The sequence below is a fragment of the Nannospalax galili genome, unplaced genomic scaffold, assembly GCF_000622305.1.
Source record: "Nannospalax galili isolate Female #2095 unplaced genomic scaffold, S.galili_v1.0 scaffold454, whole genome shotgun sequence".
Taxonomy (NCBI): Eukaryota; Metazoa; Chordata; class Mammalia; order Rodentia; family Spalacidae; genus Nannospalax; species Nannospalax galili.
This window is the reverse complement of record NW_008334929.1, coordinates 287,429-307,784: the sequence shown is the minus strand read 5'-3', so window position 1 is coordinate 307,784 and position 20,356 is coordinate 287,429. Positions and strand designations below refer to the sequence as shown.

The 20,356-nt window shown below is 37.9% G+C and overlaps 1 protein-coding gene across 5 annotated transcripts in view; it reads right to left on the bottom strand.

Moving 5' to 3' along the window:
- Fgd4 (FYVE, RhoGEF and PH domain containing 4) overlaps positions 1 to 20,356 on the bottom strand; it is a 278,130-nt gene that overhangs the window by 129,623 nt on the left and 128,151 nt on the right. Inside the window, exon 3 of one of the 5 annotated variants that reach the window (XM_029561875.1) lies at positions 15,822 to 16,124. The exons of 3 other annotated variants lie outside the window; for them this stretch is intronic. In XM_029561875.1, coding sequence (XP_029417735.1) covers positions 15,822 to 15,837 — 16 coding nt within the window. In that variant the 5' untranslated portion in view covers positions 15,838 to 16,124. Of the gene's footprint in view, positions 1 to 11,526; positions 11,853 to 15,821; positions 16,125 to 20,356 lie in introns of those variants that run through there. One more of the 5 variants, XM_029561874.1, reaches the window with a different exon arrangement.

Here is a 20,356-nt window from a genome sequence, read left to right as displayed (position 1 = left end):
GTGGAGAATGGAGAACACCTAAAAAACTAAAAATGAACCTACCATATGACCCAGTTATACCACTCCTTTGCATATACCCAAAGGACTCATTCTATTTTAGAGACACTTATACAACCATGTTTGTTGCTGCTCTTTTCTTAAAAGGAAAACAACCTAAGTGCCCCTCAACTGATGAGTGGTGAACAAAAATGTGGTATATTTACACAATGGAGTTCTATTCAGCAGTAAAGTAAGATGAAATAATGAAATTTGCAGGTAAATGAATGGATCTAGAAACTGTTATACTAAGTGAAGTAACACAGACTCAGAAAATCAAAAAACCCATGTTTGCCCTCATATGTGGATTCTAGCACCAAATCTTTTTAAATTCCAGATCCTTTTAATAAGATGATTCTATACAGCAGTCCCTTCTGCGCGAAATAACTACCATCATCACGACTTCAGCTGAGCCTGATTGCTAAACATTGTCACAATTGGGCTTTCTGACAGTTATGTTCATTCTTTAAAGGAGGGCCAAGCAGGGTCATTGGACCCTCACTGGATTATCCAGCCACTCTTCCCAGCCAACCACGTGTAATTTGGCCCTAATCACACAAGGTGTCCTGGATTTGGGGAGGGCTAAAGTATACAATCTGGGGAAGGATAGGAAGAGAAGGCATGACTCATGTTGGGTAAAGGCTTTCCAGTGTGCATACCCTCAGGTTATACATACACCTCAGCAACCCCTCAATTATCTCAGTAAGCAAGCTCAATAAATTCATTGGTTCCCCAGTAAAACTTTAATCAAACATTGGCTTGATACTAGAACTTTAAAAGGGAACAAGCATTGCTTAGCAGCCCTAGGAAAAGAAGTCTCACAACAGAGAGAAAATTTGTTAATGCTATTATGCCTCATAATTATTATTTTTTTTAAACGAGAATGTAAAAGATGTTAAAAGATATGGGAATGGAGATATTTTCCAAAATAGATGGAAAAAATGAGAAAGCCTAAGGAAGTGATGAAGGTCTGTGCAGGTTTGTTATGATACATAAAGAATGAGACAAAAATAATATAAACATAATATTAAAATTTCTAGGGTCATAGTTTAGTCAGATAGTTTAAGGAACAAAATATATACATCTAGTCAAGGTTTATTTGAGAATATTTGCTTTTTTACCCAAGTCTTATCTACATAGCACATGATAATTAAAAGTACCAGATGGGCCAGGTGTGGTGGCGCACACCTTTAATACCAGCACTCGGGAGGCAGAGGCAAGTGGATCTCTGTGAGTTCAAGGCCAGTCTGGTCTACATAATGAGTTCCAGGACAGCTGGGGCTACAGGGAGACCTTGTCTCAAAAAGACCAGAAGAAAAAAAAAAAAAGTAGCAGAGCAGTGGAACTAACCTTATTGGATGTTTAACAGCCATACGTTGAGGCCTATACTAATCTGGTCAGAGGGACTTAAAGGACAGTTTTTGCCCCTTTCCCTCCAAGGTTGACTAAGTTCCTGGGGACTATGGAACATCTCTCAAAATGTCCTGTAACTGTGGTGAGTTACCTGTCCTATTGTTTAGGGAGGACATGGAGACCCCACAAGATGGCAGTGTCCAGTCTACAAAGAGGAGGGTCAACTCAGAGGAAATATCTCATTCATGCTTCCAAGCGAAGCCAGACATGGTCGAGCAGGACCTTTGACTTACTTCACATAGATGGAACTGGTAAAAGAAAGGAGCCAGGGGATCCTCCCAAGCCCATGTGATCCCTGAGGAATAGATCCTCAAATGACCTTAAGTGTAAAAATAAATATATTTATTTGGGCCAACTGTATGGTCTTAAACACCCAAAAGGAAAGTATAAGTAAAGAGTAAAGCCATCAATATATTTCTTTAAGAGTTCAAGGGATTACAATTCACAGACATTAGGCTTAAGTCTATATAAAAAGTTATTTAGACAATTATTTCTCATTGGTGATTTTATTCCTAACCAGAAAGTACTGCTCAGGTGTAAGACTTCAAATCTTGGTCTGCAATACTGTAGTGCCCACCTGTAGCTAAGGGAGACAACCTGCTATTGTTCTAAAATGATGGATAAATTTTTTTCCCCCCTCTACACGCCTTTGAGAGGGAACTGACACTGATTCTAACCACTCCAACAGCTATCAAAGTGCCTGAAAGCAAATCCTGAATTCATCACTCTAGAGTCCAACCTTGAAAAACAGAAGAAAAATGATGAGGAGCCCAATAGAGGGATGCCTTTGGAAGCCCTTGTCAAGAAAGTCCAATGGACTCTCATATGAACATTTGAAAATTGCCCTGTTCTGACTTTTTTCTAGTTCCCTGTCTAGAACTTGTAATGCTAATTACTCTTGCCTTGACTTTTCCTTCCCATCTCCTATTCAGGATTCAAGGACGCTCTTTTCCCCCCTAGAGATAAGAGTTAATGCAATCTGGGTTTCTTTTAGATAGACCCACTGAAGGGGTATTCCAGTTGCCTCGTCCTGTGTCTCTGTTCAGCACTGAAGAAGCCAGAACGGTCTGTGTCATTATTTCCTATTGACAATTCAGGTAACCCCTTGAGAGGATGGTGTAATAGGAACAGGAGGTAGGAATTGGCTAGGCAGTTAGGGTAAAAAAGACCCCAAAGAAAAGTAGCCAGTTTCTTTGCCAAAACTCATGATGTCCATGGGCCTCTTAGCAACATACTCCATTCCAAAGGCCAAAAATGTTGAAAATATTTGGGAGCTTTTATCTAATCCTTAAAAGATTTTAGGGTTACCTTTTCAGAGGGGGGAATGTTAGAGTAGCCATAAAAAAAATAAATCAAAGAAGAAAGAGTACATGAAGTTATCAGAAAAAGTGATGGGGCAATATAGGAGGAGTTGGAGGGGAGGGAGTGGGCATAGATTTGATTAAAACACCTTATATGCATGTATGAAATTCTCAATAAATTATTTATTTAAAAAATACATAAAAATTATTGATCTATATTCTTAAAATGAAAAAAAGCTATGATGGTAAATATTATTTTCTATTTATTTTGTTTGATTACAATTAAAATTTTAAATTAAATGTTTATTATGTAATGGAGAAAATGTTACATAATGAGTTGAATTTTTGGGGAGGACTTTTTGAAACAGGGTCTCTCTGTAGCCCTAGCTGGCCTGCAATTTGCTATGTAGTTCTTATCTTTAACAGCAAGAAATTGTATTCACAACTCTTGAGGTTGAAGTGCTGCTAAGCAGGGTGGTTCTATCCCATTCTGTGCTTACACGTCCTTGATGATCCCAGGCTTCCCAATTCTGGAACTGCTACTCTCAGAGATGCACTTGACCTTCAATCTAAACTCCAGAGGAGCACACTGACCTGCCTACTTGCATCCCTAGTAGTTTAAGAGCTGCCTCACAGTCAACATTCCCCAGTCTGGACGCCTCATCAGCCAGTTGCCTCTCCAACCACTGCCTTACCTTTTCTCCACTTTAGAAATGCGTCTCGATCCATGCTTACATAAAACTCTTGGAAGTAACTGAAATCTTTCTCTCACTGGACACATCCTGTCCATCAAAAAATTCTGTCAGCTCTACCTTCTAACTATTTCCAAGCTTTCATGTCTACTACTTCCTCCACTGTTAATTCATTAACTAGTATCACCTTAAACTCTTGAGTTCAGCTCGTGCTTTCAAACCAGGCTCACAGAGATCCTGTGCTTAAACTTCCCCAATGGCTCAGCATTTTACCCTAAGTAAAACCTCAAGTACTTTACAGTGATTTGTGGACAACTGTAAACCCTAACCTTGGCTCCATTATCAGGGCACTTCATCATCTGCTCCTGCCCAGTTCATGCCACTCCAGTCCCATGGCTCCTTTGTTCCATATATGACACCTCTGCTCTGGCTGTTCCCTGTTTGGCGGCTTCTCCAGATAATTTGGCTACCTGCTTTATCATCTCCAAATTTTGGCTCAAACTACATCCTGCCAATACAGACCACACCGCCAATCCCTTTACTGCAGCTACTGCTCCCACCACCTTGTCAATTCGTTTTCCTATAGCTCTTGTCACCGTATAATAAATGGCAGTACTATCTCCTTTCTCTGCTCAGAATGTGAGTTGTCAAATGCAGTCATCTGTTTTTTTTCAGATTTGTACCTGTCATATGGCACATGCATGATAAACATGTTGAGTAAATGAACTTAGGGATCTTAGGGGTAAGTATTCTATTATTTATTTAATTTTCATTTAATTAATTAATTAATTAATATTTAGTCTTTTGAGACAGGGTCTCCCTGTAGCTCCAGCTGGCTTGGCACAAGCTATGTAGATCAGGTTGGCCTCAAACTCACAGAGGTTCCCCTGCCTCTGCCTCCCAAATATTGGGACTAGAGGTGTGTGCCACCATACAAAGCTGAGACAAGCATTTCTTGCCTACATTCTTAGTTTCTATTTCATGTGAAAAACAAAATTTAATTCTGACAGTAACAAAATATGTCATTGTATTACAGCTCATTCTATTTGAAATTTCACACACTTCCATTTTAATTTAAAATACGACCATTAAATGTCATTTCTATACAAGTTCCAAATTTGCAGAAGTGGGAATAAAAGGAAAAAGTTTAGACTAAGATGATGTTCTTCACATCCCAGAAGCAAATCTGTAAACATCTGGAATTGTGAAACTATCCAGATGTTTATCTTAATAAAAACAGCACCAGAAAAAAAAATATTAGCAACTGAATGTTTCAGTTTAATATAGTTTGTGATACTGTTTATATCGACTTGACTAAGTAATGTACTATAGTCTGCCAATATTTCAGTCATTATCTAATACTACCTAAAATCAAAGAATGCTATGCTTGATAGCACAACATTACAACAAATGAATAGTAAAGCAAGTGACTTGATGTCTTTAAAGAGTTCAAAAACAACAACAAAAAATTCTTATAAATAGGTAACTGTAGATTTTCAAACAATATCCAATATTTTTAAGGTCATACTGGTGGTATACAAGATATGAAAAGACAACCTTTACTACTGTGTCTTAAGCCTACACAACAATGCATGCATGGAATTGAAACTATAAAAATGTACAGTATTGGGGCTGGAGAGATGGCTCAGTAGTTAAGAGCACTGGTTGTTCTTGCAGAAGACCCAGGTTCGAGTCCCAGAACCCACATGGCAGCTAACAACAGTCCCTAACTCCAGTTCCGGGGGATCCTACACTCTCCCCTGTCCTCCATGGGCATTGTACAACATGGGTGCACTTACTTGTAGGCAATACACACATACACATAAAATAAAAATAAATAAATCAAAACAAATTTTAAAAATGTGCAGTCTCTAAACCTTTTTTAAAGACTATAATCCATCACAAGGGGGTGTGCCCACAGCTCCAGCTATTGAGAGCCTGGGATAGTCTGATCACCTGAAAGAGATACACCTCCCTGAAAAAAATTTAGAGTAATTTTCAGGTTAGAAACATTTTATTCTCCCCAAAACATACTTCATAATTATTTATTTACTAATTTTCTTTTTTCTACCCTAAAGGAATGAAAAGAACAACACTTAAAATCCAAAACAGTATTATTGCTTTGTGGTCCCTTAAAAAAGTTAGAATTTTGTTAGATGGTCTGCCACACACTCCAAATCCCCATTCCAAAACTCTCTGGGAGACCAAGTGTTGTCAGACACCTCATATACCTATACAGAAAGGTTAGAAGTGCACAATGCATGGTGCCTCACACTGGAACTAAGACTGGCATGGCTGGTGCATCCTAATGCACCTTGGGGTGGTATTTTCCAAAGGCAGAGACCAACTTTCCTATGACAGGAAGGGAATTCAAGGCAGCTTTCCCATCTCAAAACAGACATAGGTGGAGATCTGCTTTCGTCTCTGTTCAGCTAAGAATGTTGGTTAGGGTTATAGGAAGCTCTTGTATTTGAAGCTGGATAAGTGGAAGGCAGGAGTGAAGAGAAACCAGTTAATCACATATGTTACTTTTTGTCTCCTTGCAAAGGACAATTCTAACTGACACTATCTTGAGCCAGAGCTGTTGTGCTTTATGTGACAGCCTCTTCCATACCTGCTTTTGGTCCCTTCTTTCACCCTTAAGCATAACTACCACTGGCTTATGAAGACACCCAGTGCTGCTGCTGTACCAGTGATAATCAATGGACCCCAAAGTTGATCATCCATCCAACGATAAATGTTGATTTTTGAAAAAGACATACTTTTGTGCAAGGTCTTAATATTTCTAACAAGTTTGAGCTTTGATATTACTGACTGCATCAGAAAGATCTCAAAGTGTATTAATGTAGAAATGAGCCTAATGACTGATGTCAACTTTCCCTTATATGATTATGTGTTTCAAGAAGGCAATATGAATGTGTTCTGGGTACTGTATAATTAGGTTCTCAGCGTATTCTTGCAGCAATATAAACATTCTGTAGGTTTTCATTGTAGACAGTGTTTCCCAGGCTCAAAATTTAGCTTTGCCATTTACCATTTAGCTTAATTTGATGGGTGACTGATTGGTTTTTTTCTATAGCTCTGTTTCTTTATATGTAAAGGAGAACTGATGACATTCACATAGTGCCTGCCTCAGAAGGTGATTGATGACAACAGTAGCTGGCACACAGTAAACACTTTTTAAATATTTGCTACTGTTACCATGTGTATAAATAGTCACTGATGTTCAACTATTTGGTGACCAAGGACCAGATCTCCCTCCTCCTATCTTTGGCCTCCCTGATGCTTAAATAGTCTTTTCTCACCACCCACAACCTGCTCATGCTCGCACATTTCTCTGCCCTTGGCATCTGCTTTGGTGTCCAGGCCTCCACTCTCCTCTGGGATAACAAAGATATTGTTTTAGAAAATTTCGGGCAAAATCATAACTCTTTTGCAAATTAATGCAATTAAAGATTCAAAACTGGACAGAACTTGTAAGATATGAATGTCTTACTCAATAAAGATGCACAATAGTAGTAATAATAAAATGATGTCTAGCAGTTGACAAGAAGTAGGATTTGTTATAGATCCTGTGAGTCCTAATGAGAGTCTAATTTCTAGTCAATATTTTTATAATAGTGCATTACTATAAATATGTATCCCGGATGTCATAAGCTTTGAAAACTTTGCCTTCCTTTGAATTTCTTCATTTGTTATCATCAAGATTGCTAGTTTCTCACAGGGAATAAGTATCCACGAAATGATTATCCCAAATTGACACATCTATAACACAACCTCTACACCTAAGGCTTGGGGAAAATAGTAGAACAGGAGGCAGAAAGAATATTGATGTATTTCTCACCAGCAATACATTAATTGGTGATTAATGGTGATTAACTCAGAAAGCCACAACTAGCCAAAGTGCAGAGACTAAGAGAACACAGAGTACTTGTCCCTGCCACCCAAGGCTCAGGGACCATTGGAGAAGAAGAGGGGGTGGAGACTGTTAAAGCCAGGGCATGTGGATGACCACAAGGAAACAAGAGTTTTCCAGGCAGCTGGGAAGTTGCTCATATGAACTTATAGCAACGGTGACAACATGCAAGACCTATGCAAGCTCAAACCAGACAAGAGCCCAGCACAGAAGTAGGGAAACATTTTGAGACCCTAGTAATAGTAACAGAAATCATCAAAGACGCCCTTTTGTATTACAAAGCCCAGTTTAAGAAATACTTTCAGATTTAAAATGGGGTTTTAGACAGTGTTCTAATGAACTGTCTACAGGGTAAATTTAGGTATCAAATTCACTTAAAGATTTCTACCAAAATCCAATGCCATAGAACTCAAAGCATTTTGTCTCTGTAACTGGAATATGTGCCAATTTTTTCTCCTACCAAAAGGTGGAAAGTAGTAAGAAAAAGGGTATGAATGAAATATCTATACTAGAGATTGAGCAAGTGGCAGGCATTGGGCAGGATCTGCAAGATCCTCATCCTGCCAAGGAAATAACTTTCCAAAAGGGAGTGTCACAGGCCTCAGTCTACAGGTCACAGGCCAATCACCTACTTTGTCAATTACAGACATATTCATTCAAGCATGCATTGCTTTTCTCTACACTGGTAGAGTATGTATGATCTGATCCTTTCCCTTACATAAAAATTTTACAGTTCACAACAAAAATAGTAAAAACAACAAACTATGAATCAATGTTGTTAATTTTCTAAACTTGATTCTGTCTCCAACTACCAGTCTGATCTCAGGCAAGTAAAAATCTCTTGGTTTTATAGAACTCATTAGCAACATCATAACTCCCTTTTTTCAGCCTATAACCAACTCTGACATTTCTTTAGTAAACTAGCAGTGTTATGGGGTATAATTTTAGTCTTATACTGTTATAAACCCTGCATGCCTCACATGTTGTGTCAACTGCATTCTGAATATGTTTGGTCCAAGTTATCTTCCTGAGATGCGTACTTCACATAAACCAGTAATTCAGAGCGGGTTAGCTGACTCTAAAACTGTACTTTTATGGTTGTCAACTATGACTACAATTAGAATCACTTGTGGAGCTTAAAAAAGGAAACTGTAATACTTTGGCTGCACACCAAATTATTTAACAGAATCTCTGGAGAAACTCTGGTGTTAGAATATTTTAAACTTTCTAGTAGATTCTAATATAGTCAAGAGAGATACCCACCACTCTCAGTGTTATAATAGGCTTGGATCAAATTAGTACTTAGAAGCTACCTGAAATGATTTCCATGATTTAGATCAGTTAAGTTAAAGTTTCATCGAAATTAGAAAATTATTTAGGCTTACAGCACCATGCAACTTGCTTAAATCTTAGCCAATATTTATAGGACAACCAAGAAGCCCTCTTCACAGGCAGACAGCAAAAAGTAAGATGAAATGATTTCAGAATCTATTTGTATCACAGAAATATAGAGTAGTTCATCTTTGTCCCTGGCTTCTGATAAGAGCATCTCCTAAGAAATTTCCATGTGATGAGAACTATAGTAGTATTGGGTGTTTCTAAAAGAGAGACCCTAAAATCGTTGGGAGTGTCCTGGATAACAGGAACCTCTTTGTTCTAATGAGGTGACACTTGGTGAGATCCCGGATAGCTTCCAGTGGGTCTTCCTAGCAGAAAGACCAAGCTTTGATTAACCTAGAGCTGTCATCTCCGATCCTTCACATTTCTGGGAAGAAAGAAGCACTGAAGATTGAGTTAATAATCAGTCATGTTTATGCGACAAAATCTTTCAATAACAAGGTTCCCAAGGTTCTCAACTTAGGAAACATCCACATGTCAGGAGGTAGAGCAAACTGACCCCAAGACACACAGCTCCTCATCTGGTACATCTCTTCATCTGTACCCTTTGTTCTAACTTTTAGAGTACAGAGCTTTCCTGTGTTTTGTGACCATGCTAGCAAATCACTGACCTAAAGAGGGGGTAATAGTCATTTCCCATACACAGTCAAGTGGTAAGAAGTAGGGACAGTCTTGTGGGACTGTGCCCCAATCTATGGGTTCTAAGGCTAATTCTTCATACTGTGTCAAAATTAAATTGTAGGACACTTGCTTAGTATCAATGGGGGAAATGAAGAATTAGTTATTGGTGTGAGGAAAAAAAAAATCACAACTTTGATATCAGAAGTGTTCTATGAATTGAAAGAAATCATATTACTTTTGAAAAAAACAACCTTAAGATGTCACCTGCTTCAAAAAAGTCATTCATTAGAAGCCTTGACAATTTAAAAGAGGTTAAGAAGGGTTAGATCATGGAAAACACTTCAATTTATGGCAACAATAAAATGAAAAATTTTATTAACTTCCTAAGTATTGATGAAACTAAAACACATTTTATAAAAGAACTGGAAGGTCAAAGTATTGTTTCTTCTTTTATGATTAAGAGTCTGGTTTATATATTAACTAAAATCTTGGCATTTGCTCTTCCTTCTGGCCACTATTTTCCATTATTCAATCAAATTTGCACATTCAGAAAGAAGAAAATCAAACTAGCAGGTGTTTTGTAAGTTTCAACTAGCACACTATTAAAACCAGTTACTACTGTTTTTAATTACCTCAAAGTTGCCATGAATGTTATTGTTCTTTGTACAAAAGGAAAAATAAAGCTGGGTGTGGTGGTACACGCCTTTAATCCCAGCACTTGGGAGGCAGAGGCAGGTGGATCTCTGTGAGTTCAAGGCCAGCCTGGTCTATGCAGTGAGTTCCAGGTCAGCTGGGGCTACAGGGACACCCTAAAGAGACCAAAAAAAAAAAAAAAAAAAAAAAAACCTGTGGCCTTTTTATGAGCAAATATTTCCTGACTTTGTAGATTTATATCCACTTTGATTTTCTGGTTAGTTTTTCAGAACTGGATTTATCCAAATTTGATTCATAGTAAATTGAACCCTAGCCTACCAGTCTTTCTGTCAGCTGACTTCTGTACTCTTGGCTTGCTTCCACTTCTCAGTCTATGTTCATCCAAGTAATTTCTTTTGCTCTTGATCATGCATTTTTCAAAACCAAATTAAGCCACATGATGTGATGAACTCAACCCTAGAAATAGGAAAAATTCCTTTGGGCTACCCAGTTCTTCACCCCAAAACTATTGCTTTTTTCCCCCCAGTACAGGAGACCAAACCTAGAGACTAGCACTAGCCAGTAATGCAAAACTTAAAAGGCAAATATGGGGCTGGAGAGATGACTCAGCAGTTAAGAGCACTGACTGCTCTTGCAGAGGACCTGGGTTCAATTCCCAGCACCCACATGGTGGCTATGCACTGTCCTTAGCTCCAGTTCCAGGGGAATCCAAAGCCCTCTTCTGACCTCCATGGCATTGCACGACATGGGTGCGCTCACATACATGCAGGCAATACACTCATATACATAAAATTTAAAAAAAAGGCAAATACTGCATCTAGCTTATGTCATTTCCCATATTTTTCTGGCTAATAGAAAAAGGAAGGTGGGGAGAAAAGGAGTCAGTTCATCAAAGATAACCGTTTCTTCAATTCTGAATTTTAAAATTACAATCCTTAAATCAATCATGTTTGGCTATGTTTAATATGATTTTGCTCATACAAATAAAATGTTTAATTATTGTGTTAATTCAATCTTACAATTTTCCTGCTTAAAATCCTTTAATGAGACTGCAAAGCCCAACAGGAAAAAAATGTCTCGTTTGCATAAAGGATCTGTCACATCAGACATCAGTCTTCCTAAAGAGTTTCTTACCTACTTAATCACAGCTATATGCACCTAATGCTCTAATCATACTCAAGTCATGCCCACCACATGACTGCATATACTGGTTCTCTTAGCTTGATAACCCTTTCTACAATAAACACATTAATTTCCCAATGTCACTTTTCTTGAGGAATTTTCTTTGTTAACAGAACAGTTGGTTGCTCCTCCTTTTTCATTCTCCAAAAATGTAATTTGTAATTCTACTCTTACATCTGTTATTCATCGTCATTCCCTTTGATGTCTGTACAAAAGACAGAATTCAGTGTCCTTGAAGGCAGGGTGCTGAGGATAAGAAACAGCTACTACAATAACACAGGAGGTCAGAACACAATGACAGATTTTTCTTTACCTTTGCAGTTCTTTAAAAAAGAATCTTGGGCTCTTTGGCCTCGGCGGCAGAAGCAAGATGACGAAAGGAACGTCATCTTTTGGAAAGCGTCGCAATAAGATGCACACGTTGTGCTGCCGCTGTGGCTCTAAGGCCTACCACCTTCAGAAGTCGACCTGTGGCAAATGTGGCTACCCTGCCAAGCGCAAGAGAAAGTATAACTGGAGTGCCAAGGCTAAGAGACGAAATACTACCGGGACTGGGCGGATGAGGCACCTGAAAATTGTCTATCGCAGATTCAGACATGGATTCCGTGAAGGAACGACACCAAAACCCAAGAGGGCAGCTGTTGCAGCATCCAGTTCATCTTGAGGATTTTGGCCATCAGTCATAAAATAAATGTTCTGGTTTCAAAAACTGTAAAAAAAAAAAAAATCTTGGGACTAGAGAGATGAGCCAGTGGTTTTAAGACACTGGCTGCTCTTGCAGAGGACCCAGATTCAAATCCCAGCACCCCACATGGTGGCTAACAACTGTTCATAACTCCAGTTCCAGGAGATCCAATGCTCTTTTCTCATCTTCGTGGACACTGCACCACATGGGTACACTTACATACTTGCATTCAATACACTTATATACATAAAATAATAAAAAATAAATAAAATAGCCGGGCATGGTGGTGTGTGCTTTTGACCCCAGCACTTGGGAGGCAGAGGCAGGCGGATCTTTGCTAGTTTGAGGCCAGCCTGGTCTCCATAGTGAGTTCCAGGTCAGCTGGGGCTACAGGGAGATCCTGTCTCAAAAAGACATAAATAAACAAACAAACAAACAAACAAATAAATAAATAAAATAAAAATAAAAAAGAATCTTGCAGCCAGGCATGGTGGCCCACACCTTTAACCTCAACACTGAGGAGGCAGAGGCAGGTGGATCTGGCCAGCCTGGTCTATACAGCAAGCCAAACAAAAACAATTTTGTATGTTGGATAAAGTGGAAGTTGGAGCAAGAAGACAAGTTTGGTACCGTCTGGGCTACATAACGAAACTCTATCTCAAAAAAACAAAAACAAAACAAACAGAAAAAAGAATCTTGTCGAAATTCATTCTCTAAGAGGGCAAAAAACTTGTTTTCCCTTGGTCAGATTTTACTAACTACCAAGTACATCATCTCTTGCCTGTTTTACCAGCACACAACCACCTACACACAGAAGAACCTACCTAGTCAGGATCAGTGTGTGCGGGTGTATATCAGAATATACCTAAACCAATCTGAAGACTTTTTAAAAATATATTTCAGTTAGTAGAAATTAGCACCTTACTTACAAAGGACATTCAGAGTAAAATGATTATCCACAGGTAGGTCAGAAGGAGGTACAAACTCACATGTCCCCAGAGCTCCTTAAAAATGACATTTTAAGTTTGGAAATGAACTAATTCAAAATTTCCCTGGATTATTCTTGTGTCTTCCATCTACTCTTGACTATCTGAAAAAAATTATTCAGGAGCTGGTGAGATTACTCAGTGAGTAAAGGCACTTGCTGCCAAGCCTGACAACCTGAGTTCAATCCTCAGGAAATACATGGTAGAAGAAGTAACTCCTGCAAGCTGTCCTCTGACCTCTACATCATGCTGTGGCATGTGCATGCACACACGTATGCATGCATATATACCTATGTGGGTACACATACAAATACAATAAAAATAATTTTAAAAATACAACCCATTCTGCTACCTAAAATTAGTAACTTAAATTTAAATCTTAAACCTACATTACAATTAAAGTTACATGTACGTTTAGGTGTATATTAACTAAAGACCAGGGTCAGGAGATGACTCAGGGGGGTCAAAGTACTTGTGATTCAAGCCTGATGACCTGAGTTCAATCTGAACCCCTGGTGGAAGGAGAAAACCGACTCCTAAATGTCCTCTGTGGGACTGGAGAGATGGCTCAGCAGTTAAGATCACTGGCTGGTCTTGCAGAAGACCTGAGTTTGAGTCCCAGCATGCACATGGAGGCTAACAACTGTCTGTAACTTCAGCTCCAGGGGACTCTAACACCTTCTTCTGATCTCCATGGGCACTGCACAACAAGGGTACACTTAAACAAATGCAAACAATACAGGCATACACATAAAATAAAAATAATATTTTTTAAAACAGTGTCCTCTGACCTCCACATGCATGCCACAGCACGTGCAACCTGAAACTTACATACATACACCTCCCCAATAATAAAACGTAAAGACGAATGAATAACATAAACTCTCAAAAGAACTTCAAAATGTTTCTTCCCACTGATTCATTCATCATACTCTATCCTATTTCATTTTTCATACATATGAAACAATTTTGCTTACTGGCTGAACCTTTAAAAAGGCAAAAATGACATATACTAAATATATATGCACACATGTACACTTTTCTTACAAGACTTAATAGCAATAGTTACCTGCTAGAAAGAAATGCTAGTTACTATCTTTTCAGTTAAAAAAATTTGAAAGGCACTCACGAAGCCCATATTGTTTCTGAAGTCAATCTCTACAGAGTGTTGTCTATTAAAGTCGGAGATCAGTTTGGGGTCTAACAGTAGTCCTCTTTTGCCCTGAGAGCTACCTCCCAGAAAGGAATTCAGATATTTTCTCATCATACCTAAATGTTTGGAGAGAAGCTATTTCAAGAAAAACAGAACTTTACTGATAGAGTGAGAGAATATTTACTTCCCTTTATCTGTGTTCCTTCTTTCAAAAAGTTTACATATATAATACAATAGCAACCCACGGGGAACTTAACAGAAACTCTTAAGTATCATACAAGTAGCAAAGTCCTTGAGAAGGAATCCAGCTGCTGGCTGGGAAGGGGAGGAATAGGGCCGGGCATGGACTTGGCTGCTGGGTCCTCCAGTAGGGAACAGAGCCGGGGCAGCTGTGCCAGGTCTCCTACTGCATGACTGGAATCAATCTCCCAAGTCAGTTTCTATGTACAGTCCCAGAAGGAAGAAGAGAGAACCATAAGTAAGAGAGCCTTGGCAACTATAAGAGGCTTGCAGGTATTTCTGCTAATCTGGGTTGTAAGTGTAGGCATTTCTCAGGGGTGTATGTGTGTGTTGAGGGAGAGGCTATATCCACACAGTAATAATAATAAAAAAAAGTTGAAAATGAATCCATTTCAGTTTTTCTTTTTAAAGTTATTTGTATTTGTGTGTGTGTGTGTGTGCATACGCATGCATATGCCTACAGAAAACAGAAGAGGGTGTCTGAACCCTTGGAGCTGGAGTTGTAGGCAGCTGTGAGCTGCCTGATATAAGTGCTGAGATCCTCTGAAGAGCAGCCAATGCTCTTAACTGCTGAACCACCTCTCTAGTCCCTTCTTTAAGTTTTTTTTTTTTTTTTTTTTTTTTTTCAATTTTAAACTCTCAGTCTTCCTGCTTACATTTCCCAAGTGCTGGGATTAAAAGCTGTGGATCATCAACCCTTGGCCAATTTCAGGGTTTTATTATGGGGGGTGGGGGAGATATGCCATTGAGACAGACTCTTACTATGTAGCTCATACTGGCTTTGAACCTTTGGCAATCCTTCTGTCAGCCTGTCTAGTGCTGGGGTTACAGGCATGAGCCACCACACCCAGCTTCCCATTTCAGTTTTAAATACTATTTTTAGCAGCACTTCCTGTCACATGATTACAATTTTAACCACATTGTGGAATTTCATTTCTAATTGAAAGAATCTCTCATTGATTTGCTCTCCAGAAAATTCAAGGAAACCACAGTAACTTAATACCACTAACAATTTCTTAAAAAAATCAAATCCATACCTATCTGCACAATGAGACCTTACATGGATAATCAAGGAATATGCAACTTCCCTGAAGTTCTTAGCCTAATCAAGACTGGGATGGTGGGAATTTCCATTGTTTTAAGGGAGCAGCACTCCATTCTTATACTAGATGGGGATTGATGGGAAACATTTCTTACTTTGTTTATATTAGAAACAGAATCAAAAGAGGAAATTGGCTTTTTTCCTTTGCATTTTTTTGCTCAGTGGCTGCACTTTCAAACTTCACAAATATTAGCTAGTTCTCATTTTCTTTATCAAACAGCTTTCTATTTTGCTAAGCCAGAGGAAGCATCCTAGAAAAGACAAAAACTACGAAGAATACTTATTTTTATCTTGAAGGTGAAAAACAAAGTGAGGCTTATTTTTAACTTTAAAATAAAAGCAAACTCTCACTTTTATGTCCTCTGGAATGCAGTATTCTATAGAAACCCACACATTCTGAAAATAACGTGAAAAAGATATGCTAGAAAGTGAAACTACGTACCTTGATCAGTGAACATGACTCCACATAATTAGTTTACTCTGGTTTAGTAAGAAAATATTTGGTTTTCCTCTGTTCATGTGATCAAAATCTCCTAGCTTCTATGCTTCAGGAATGAATCTGAGATCAGCCAGAGATCAGTCGGGAGTTCTGGCCAGAGTACTGTGGACTTCAGGGCATTCTTAAACTTCACTGCACAAAAACAACCCCATGCATAATATGCCACACCTCCTCGGAGGTTGGGCTGCTGCTAGGCTTCTTTAAGGGACCAAATACAGAGGATGGAGAGACTTCTATTTATTATAGCTAAAAAAAAAAAAAACAAAAACAGTTATAGTTATAAACTGGCTAATGCTTGAATGCTCAGTAATCCTCTCAAAAAGCTAACAACGACACAGTTTGTTATCCTTTTGATGGGGTCTCTTGCCTTGGACAAAAGATACCATGGATTCCTGATCTGGAAACCTAAGAATTAACATGTGAACTTGAATGACCTTAAATCTTTGCCACTGAAGTTTTCCTTTTTACTACAGCTCATTTATTTGTAGAATAAACTACGTAATATGAATAACAGTTTCCTAAGGAAACCAAGTTTTACATTTTATTTCAGAACATAAACTGGTAAAATATTTATTGCTCTTTTTTATATATCTTTACATACTTGGATAAGGACTTTAAAATTTTCTCAGAGTCTTGAAAAAGTAAAAAATGTCAGAAATAAAGTATTTATGAAATCACAGAGCAGTAACAACATACCCCTTCCTCACAGGGGAAAGGTGGTTTCTCTAATCCCTCCTTAAAGCATCTATTAATAAACACAATGGCTCTGATAGTCTTGTTTGGTATGCAAAATCTCCTAGAATGCTGTTCATGCACAGGCTGGTATGTAGTGGGGTCTCTCTCTCTCTCTCTCTCTCTCTCTCTCTCTCTCTCTCACCCACCCACCAGAGGTTCATTCTGAAGCTCAGGCTGGCCTCATCCTCAGACTCCCTGGAGCTGGGATCACAGGTGTGTACACCTACCCCAGGTTTTGCATTTCTAACTCCCAGGTGACCCTGACAGTGCTGGTCTGAGCCTAAACTTCACTGTGCTAACTTACTACAACCTCCAAGGGCATGCTTAACAGCACACCCAGCTGCATATCAACATTATTAGTCAGTTACTACTGTTCAGGTAGGAGCACAGTGATCAAGCAGGAGGTCCTGGAGATTTTTATTTTCTCACTTCAGCAGGTATTCATTCACAAAGTTCTCTTAGTAACTTGTACCTGTCCATCAGGAAATGATTTTCAATAAAAATCACAATTTTTAAATAAGTATCTTTCCAGTGGGTGAAGGTGCAGCTTAATCGTGGAGTACTTATTTATCATGTGAGAGCCCTAGGTTCAATTCTCAGGAACACACACACAAGTTGTTTGAATTTAAGGCATGAGTAAGTATTATAGCTAATATAAAAGAGTAGAGAATTGTAACAGAGAAAAGAAGTCAAAGAGAAAAAAAAAACATGAAATATCCTTATTTTTTTTTTTTTTTTTGCAAACTTTGCCCATATGTACTTAGATTCTAAGATTCTTAGCCCTGGTAAGTGCAGCACTGAAAAATCATGTTTCCATGATCCAAAAAATCCTCTGAAGTCTATGATTCCTAACCCTGATAGGAATATTTACGTTATAGTCTCAGGACTGGTTTTCAAACATATTCCTTTTCTTCTTTTATAGGTAACATTTACTTTGTGCCAGGTGCTATTTTAAGTACTTTCAATGTGGCATTTCATTAAATCCTCACTAAGGTAAATAAGAATTTGTCACCACTTTACAGAAGAGAAAATGAGGCTTAAGATTTTTAATTTTTGGTTATCTACACAAATAAAGTGGCAAGCTTTAGGAAGTTAATTTAACAAATTAAGATATGATGACATTCAATTTTTCTTTATAGACAAAAGCCAGAAACTAAAATTTGTTTTTCAGGTAGACTTAAATAGCTAAAATAAGACAGACTTGTGTTAAGGCCTTACCTAAGTGGTAGAGTACATGCTTAGCACACCTGAGGCCCTAGGTTCAATTCCCAGCATCAAACTAAATAAATAAATAAACAAAAATATAACTGAAATTTAATTTCCCACAAGTGGAAAATGTAAACAAACATAAGAGTAAACTCAAGGCTTCTCAGTGCTAGCCATGGAAGTTTCTTACTCTGTTAAGCATGCACTCCTACCATGTAACTTAGCAACCCAGACTCCTAGATAGCTTACCAAATGAAATGAATACTGACCCATGTAAAATGGATACTTACAGAGGCTTCATTCATAAATACTAAACACTAGAAACACTCGCTCATCTTTCTACTAGTAAGTGGACAAATTGTACTCTGGTATATCCCTAAATGGCATAACTCAGCAGGAATGAAAATGAACTAAAGATACTCACATATACATTAGAAAGAAGCCAACCTAAAAGGCTAAGTATCTAGGATTCCATATGGCATCATGGAAAAGGTAAACTATAGAGAAGATCTCTGCTGATCACAAAAGGTCATGGCACCATTCTGGAAGTCAATGGAGAGGTTCTGCATCTTCACTGTGTGGTAGTTGTACAGTTTTATGTATGGGTCAATATATTTATTACATTTTTGTTGCTATGCTAAAACACCATTACCAAGGTAACTTATAGAAGGAAGAGTTTATTTGGCTTATGGTTTCAGAGGGATGAGAGGTCATTAAGGTGGGGAGGGATGGAGGCAGGGGGCAGCTGGAGCAGAAAGCTGAGCACTCACATTTTAAAGCACCCACTGAAAGCAGAGACAATCTGGAAATAGGACAAGGCTATGAGCTCTCAAAGCCCACACCCCAGTGAGGTGCTTTCTCCAGCAAGACCACACCTCCTAAGGTTCCATGATCTTCCACAGATAGAACCACCAACTGACCAAGTGTTTAAATACCTTGAGCCTATGAGGGTTATTCTCATTCAAATCACTACAGTCAATATTCAGGATTATACCATAAAAATAGTAATTTCAATGTTTGTAAATTATCCTATGCTTTTAACCCACAAAAATGATGTTTATTCTTAAAACAAACAAGCAAATGAACAGAAAAACAAAAGATGAGGCTGAGCCAGGAGAATTATGAGTTTCAGAGAAGTCTGGACTACCTAGCAAGTCCCATTTTCCTATGACAACAATAACAAAGGCAAGCAAACAAAAACAACAGCAAGACACAATTTACAAAAGAAAGAGGCAAAAAGGAAACTGATAGTTTGTCTTAGCAAAAACTCAAAGTTAAATTATGTCTGGTATTTGTGGCCCTTCCCATCTTCAACAATAGATAGGATCATTGACTAATTATGTCTGTTTTCTCTGATTAAAAAAAATTTGACAAATTTTAAAATGTGAACTAATTATCTCCACACATAAACCCCTTGTACAGGCTGAAGTTTATGACAACACAAGGATGAATCCTTCTGAAAAAATAAGTTCAGATACTTTAGTTAATTTAGAATGTTTGCTATAGATAGTACAAGTACACTGGAGAATACTTATAATCCATGCTAACCAAGCACAGCCATTCACAGAATTGCTTTCTAAACTCTTAGCAGGCTACCACTCCACCCTTTTATCTATTTTTGCCATAGAGTTATTTCTGTATAATTCTACTAAATAGAAACTTAAAAGTTTTTGCCAAATTTCATAACATTTTGGCTTTTTTTTCATTATACTGAACTTAAATTTCTTTGCAGGGACTATCTATGCAATTTTCAATACTTTACTATTCATAATTTAAAAAAATCAAGATCTTTTGAATGTATTCTATACTTCCTGAACTAAAATCTGTATGTGTACAATGTTTAAAAGTAAGTGACTAAGCTGTCTGCCTTAGCATTTTTATTTAAAGATAATAAAATATAACTTACCATATAATTGAAAACATCCATGTATTAGTAACAAATAAAGCTTTAATAAATTATTTACTACTAAACATGTTTTGGCATTAAGATAAAAGGAAAACTTGACCACATAAATGTTAGAATTTAGCCTTGTTCAGACAGAAATGACACTAGGAAAAATAATTGAAAAGTTTTTATTTTTACTTCATTAAGAAGTGAAATGCTAGCCGGGCGTGGTGGCGCATGCCTTTAATCCCAGCACTCGGGAGGCAGAGGCAGGAGGATCTCTGTGAGTTCAAAACCAGCCTGGTCTACATAGTGAGTTCCAGGACAGCAGAGGCTACAGGGAGACCTTGTCTCAAAAAAAAAAAAAAAAAAAAAAAAAAAAAAAAAAAAAAAAAGTGCAATGCTCCGATTCTTCTAATGTTATTTAACTGAGAAAAACCCCATTTTTGTAGATTGAATCTAATCCTATTCTTACCCTATTTTGTACTTATCAATATTCTAATAATGTAATAAAACCAAATAACAATTTACTATTGAAACAATTCCCTCAGTGGCTTAAAATAACACCTAAGTCCACTGTGACGGTACATCCCTTTAAATCCCAGCACTTGGGAGGTAGAGGAAGGCAGATCTCTGTGAGGTCCAGGCAAGG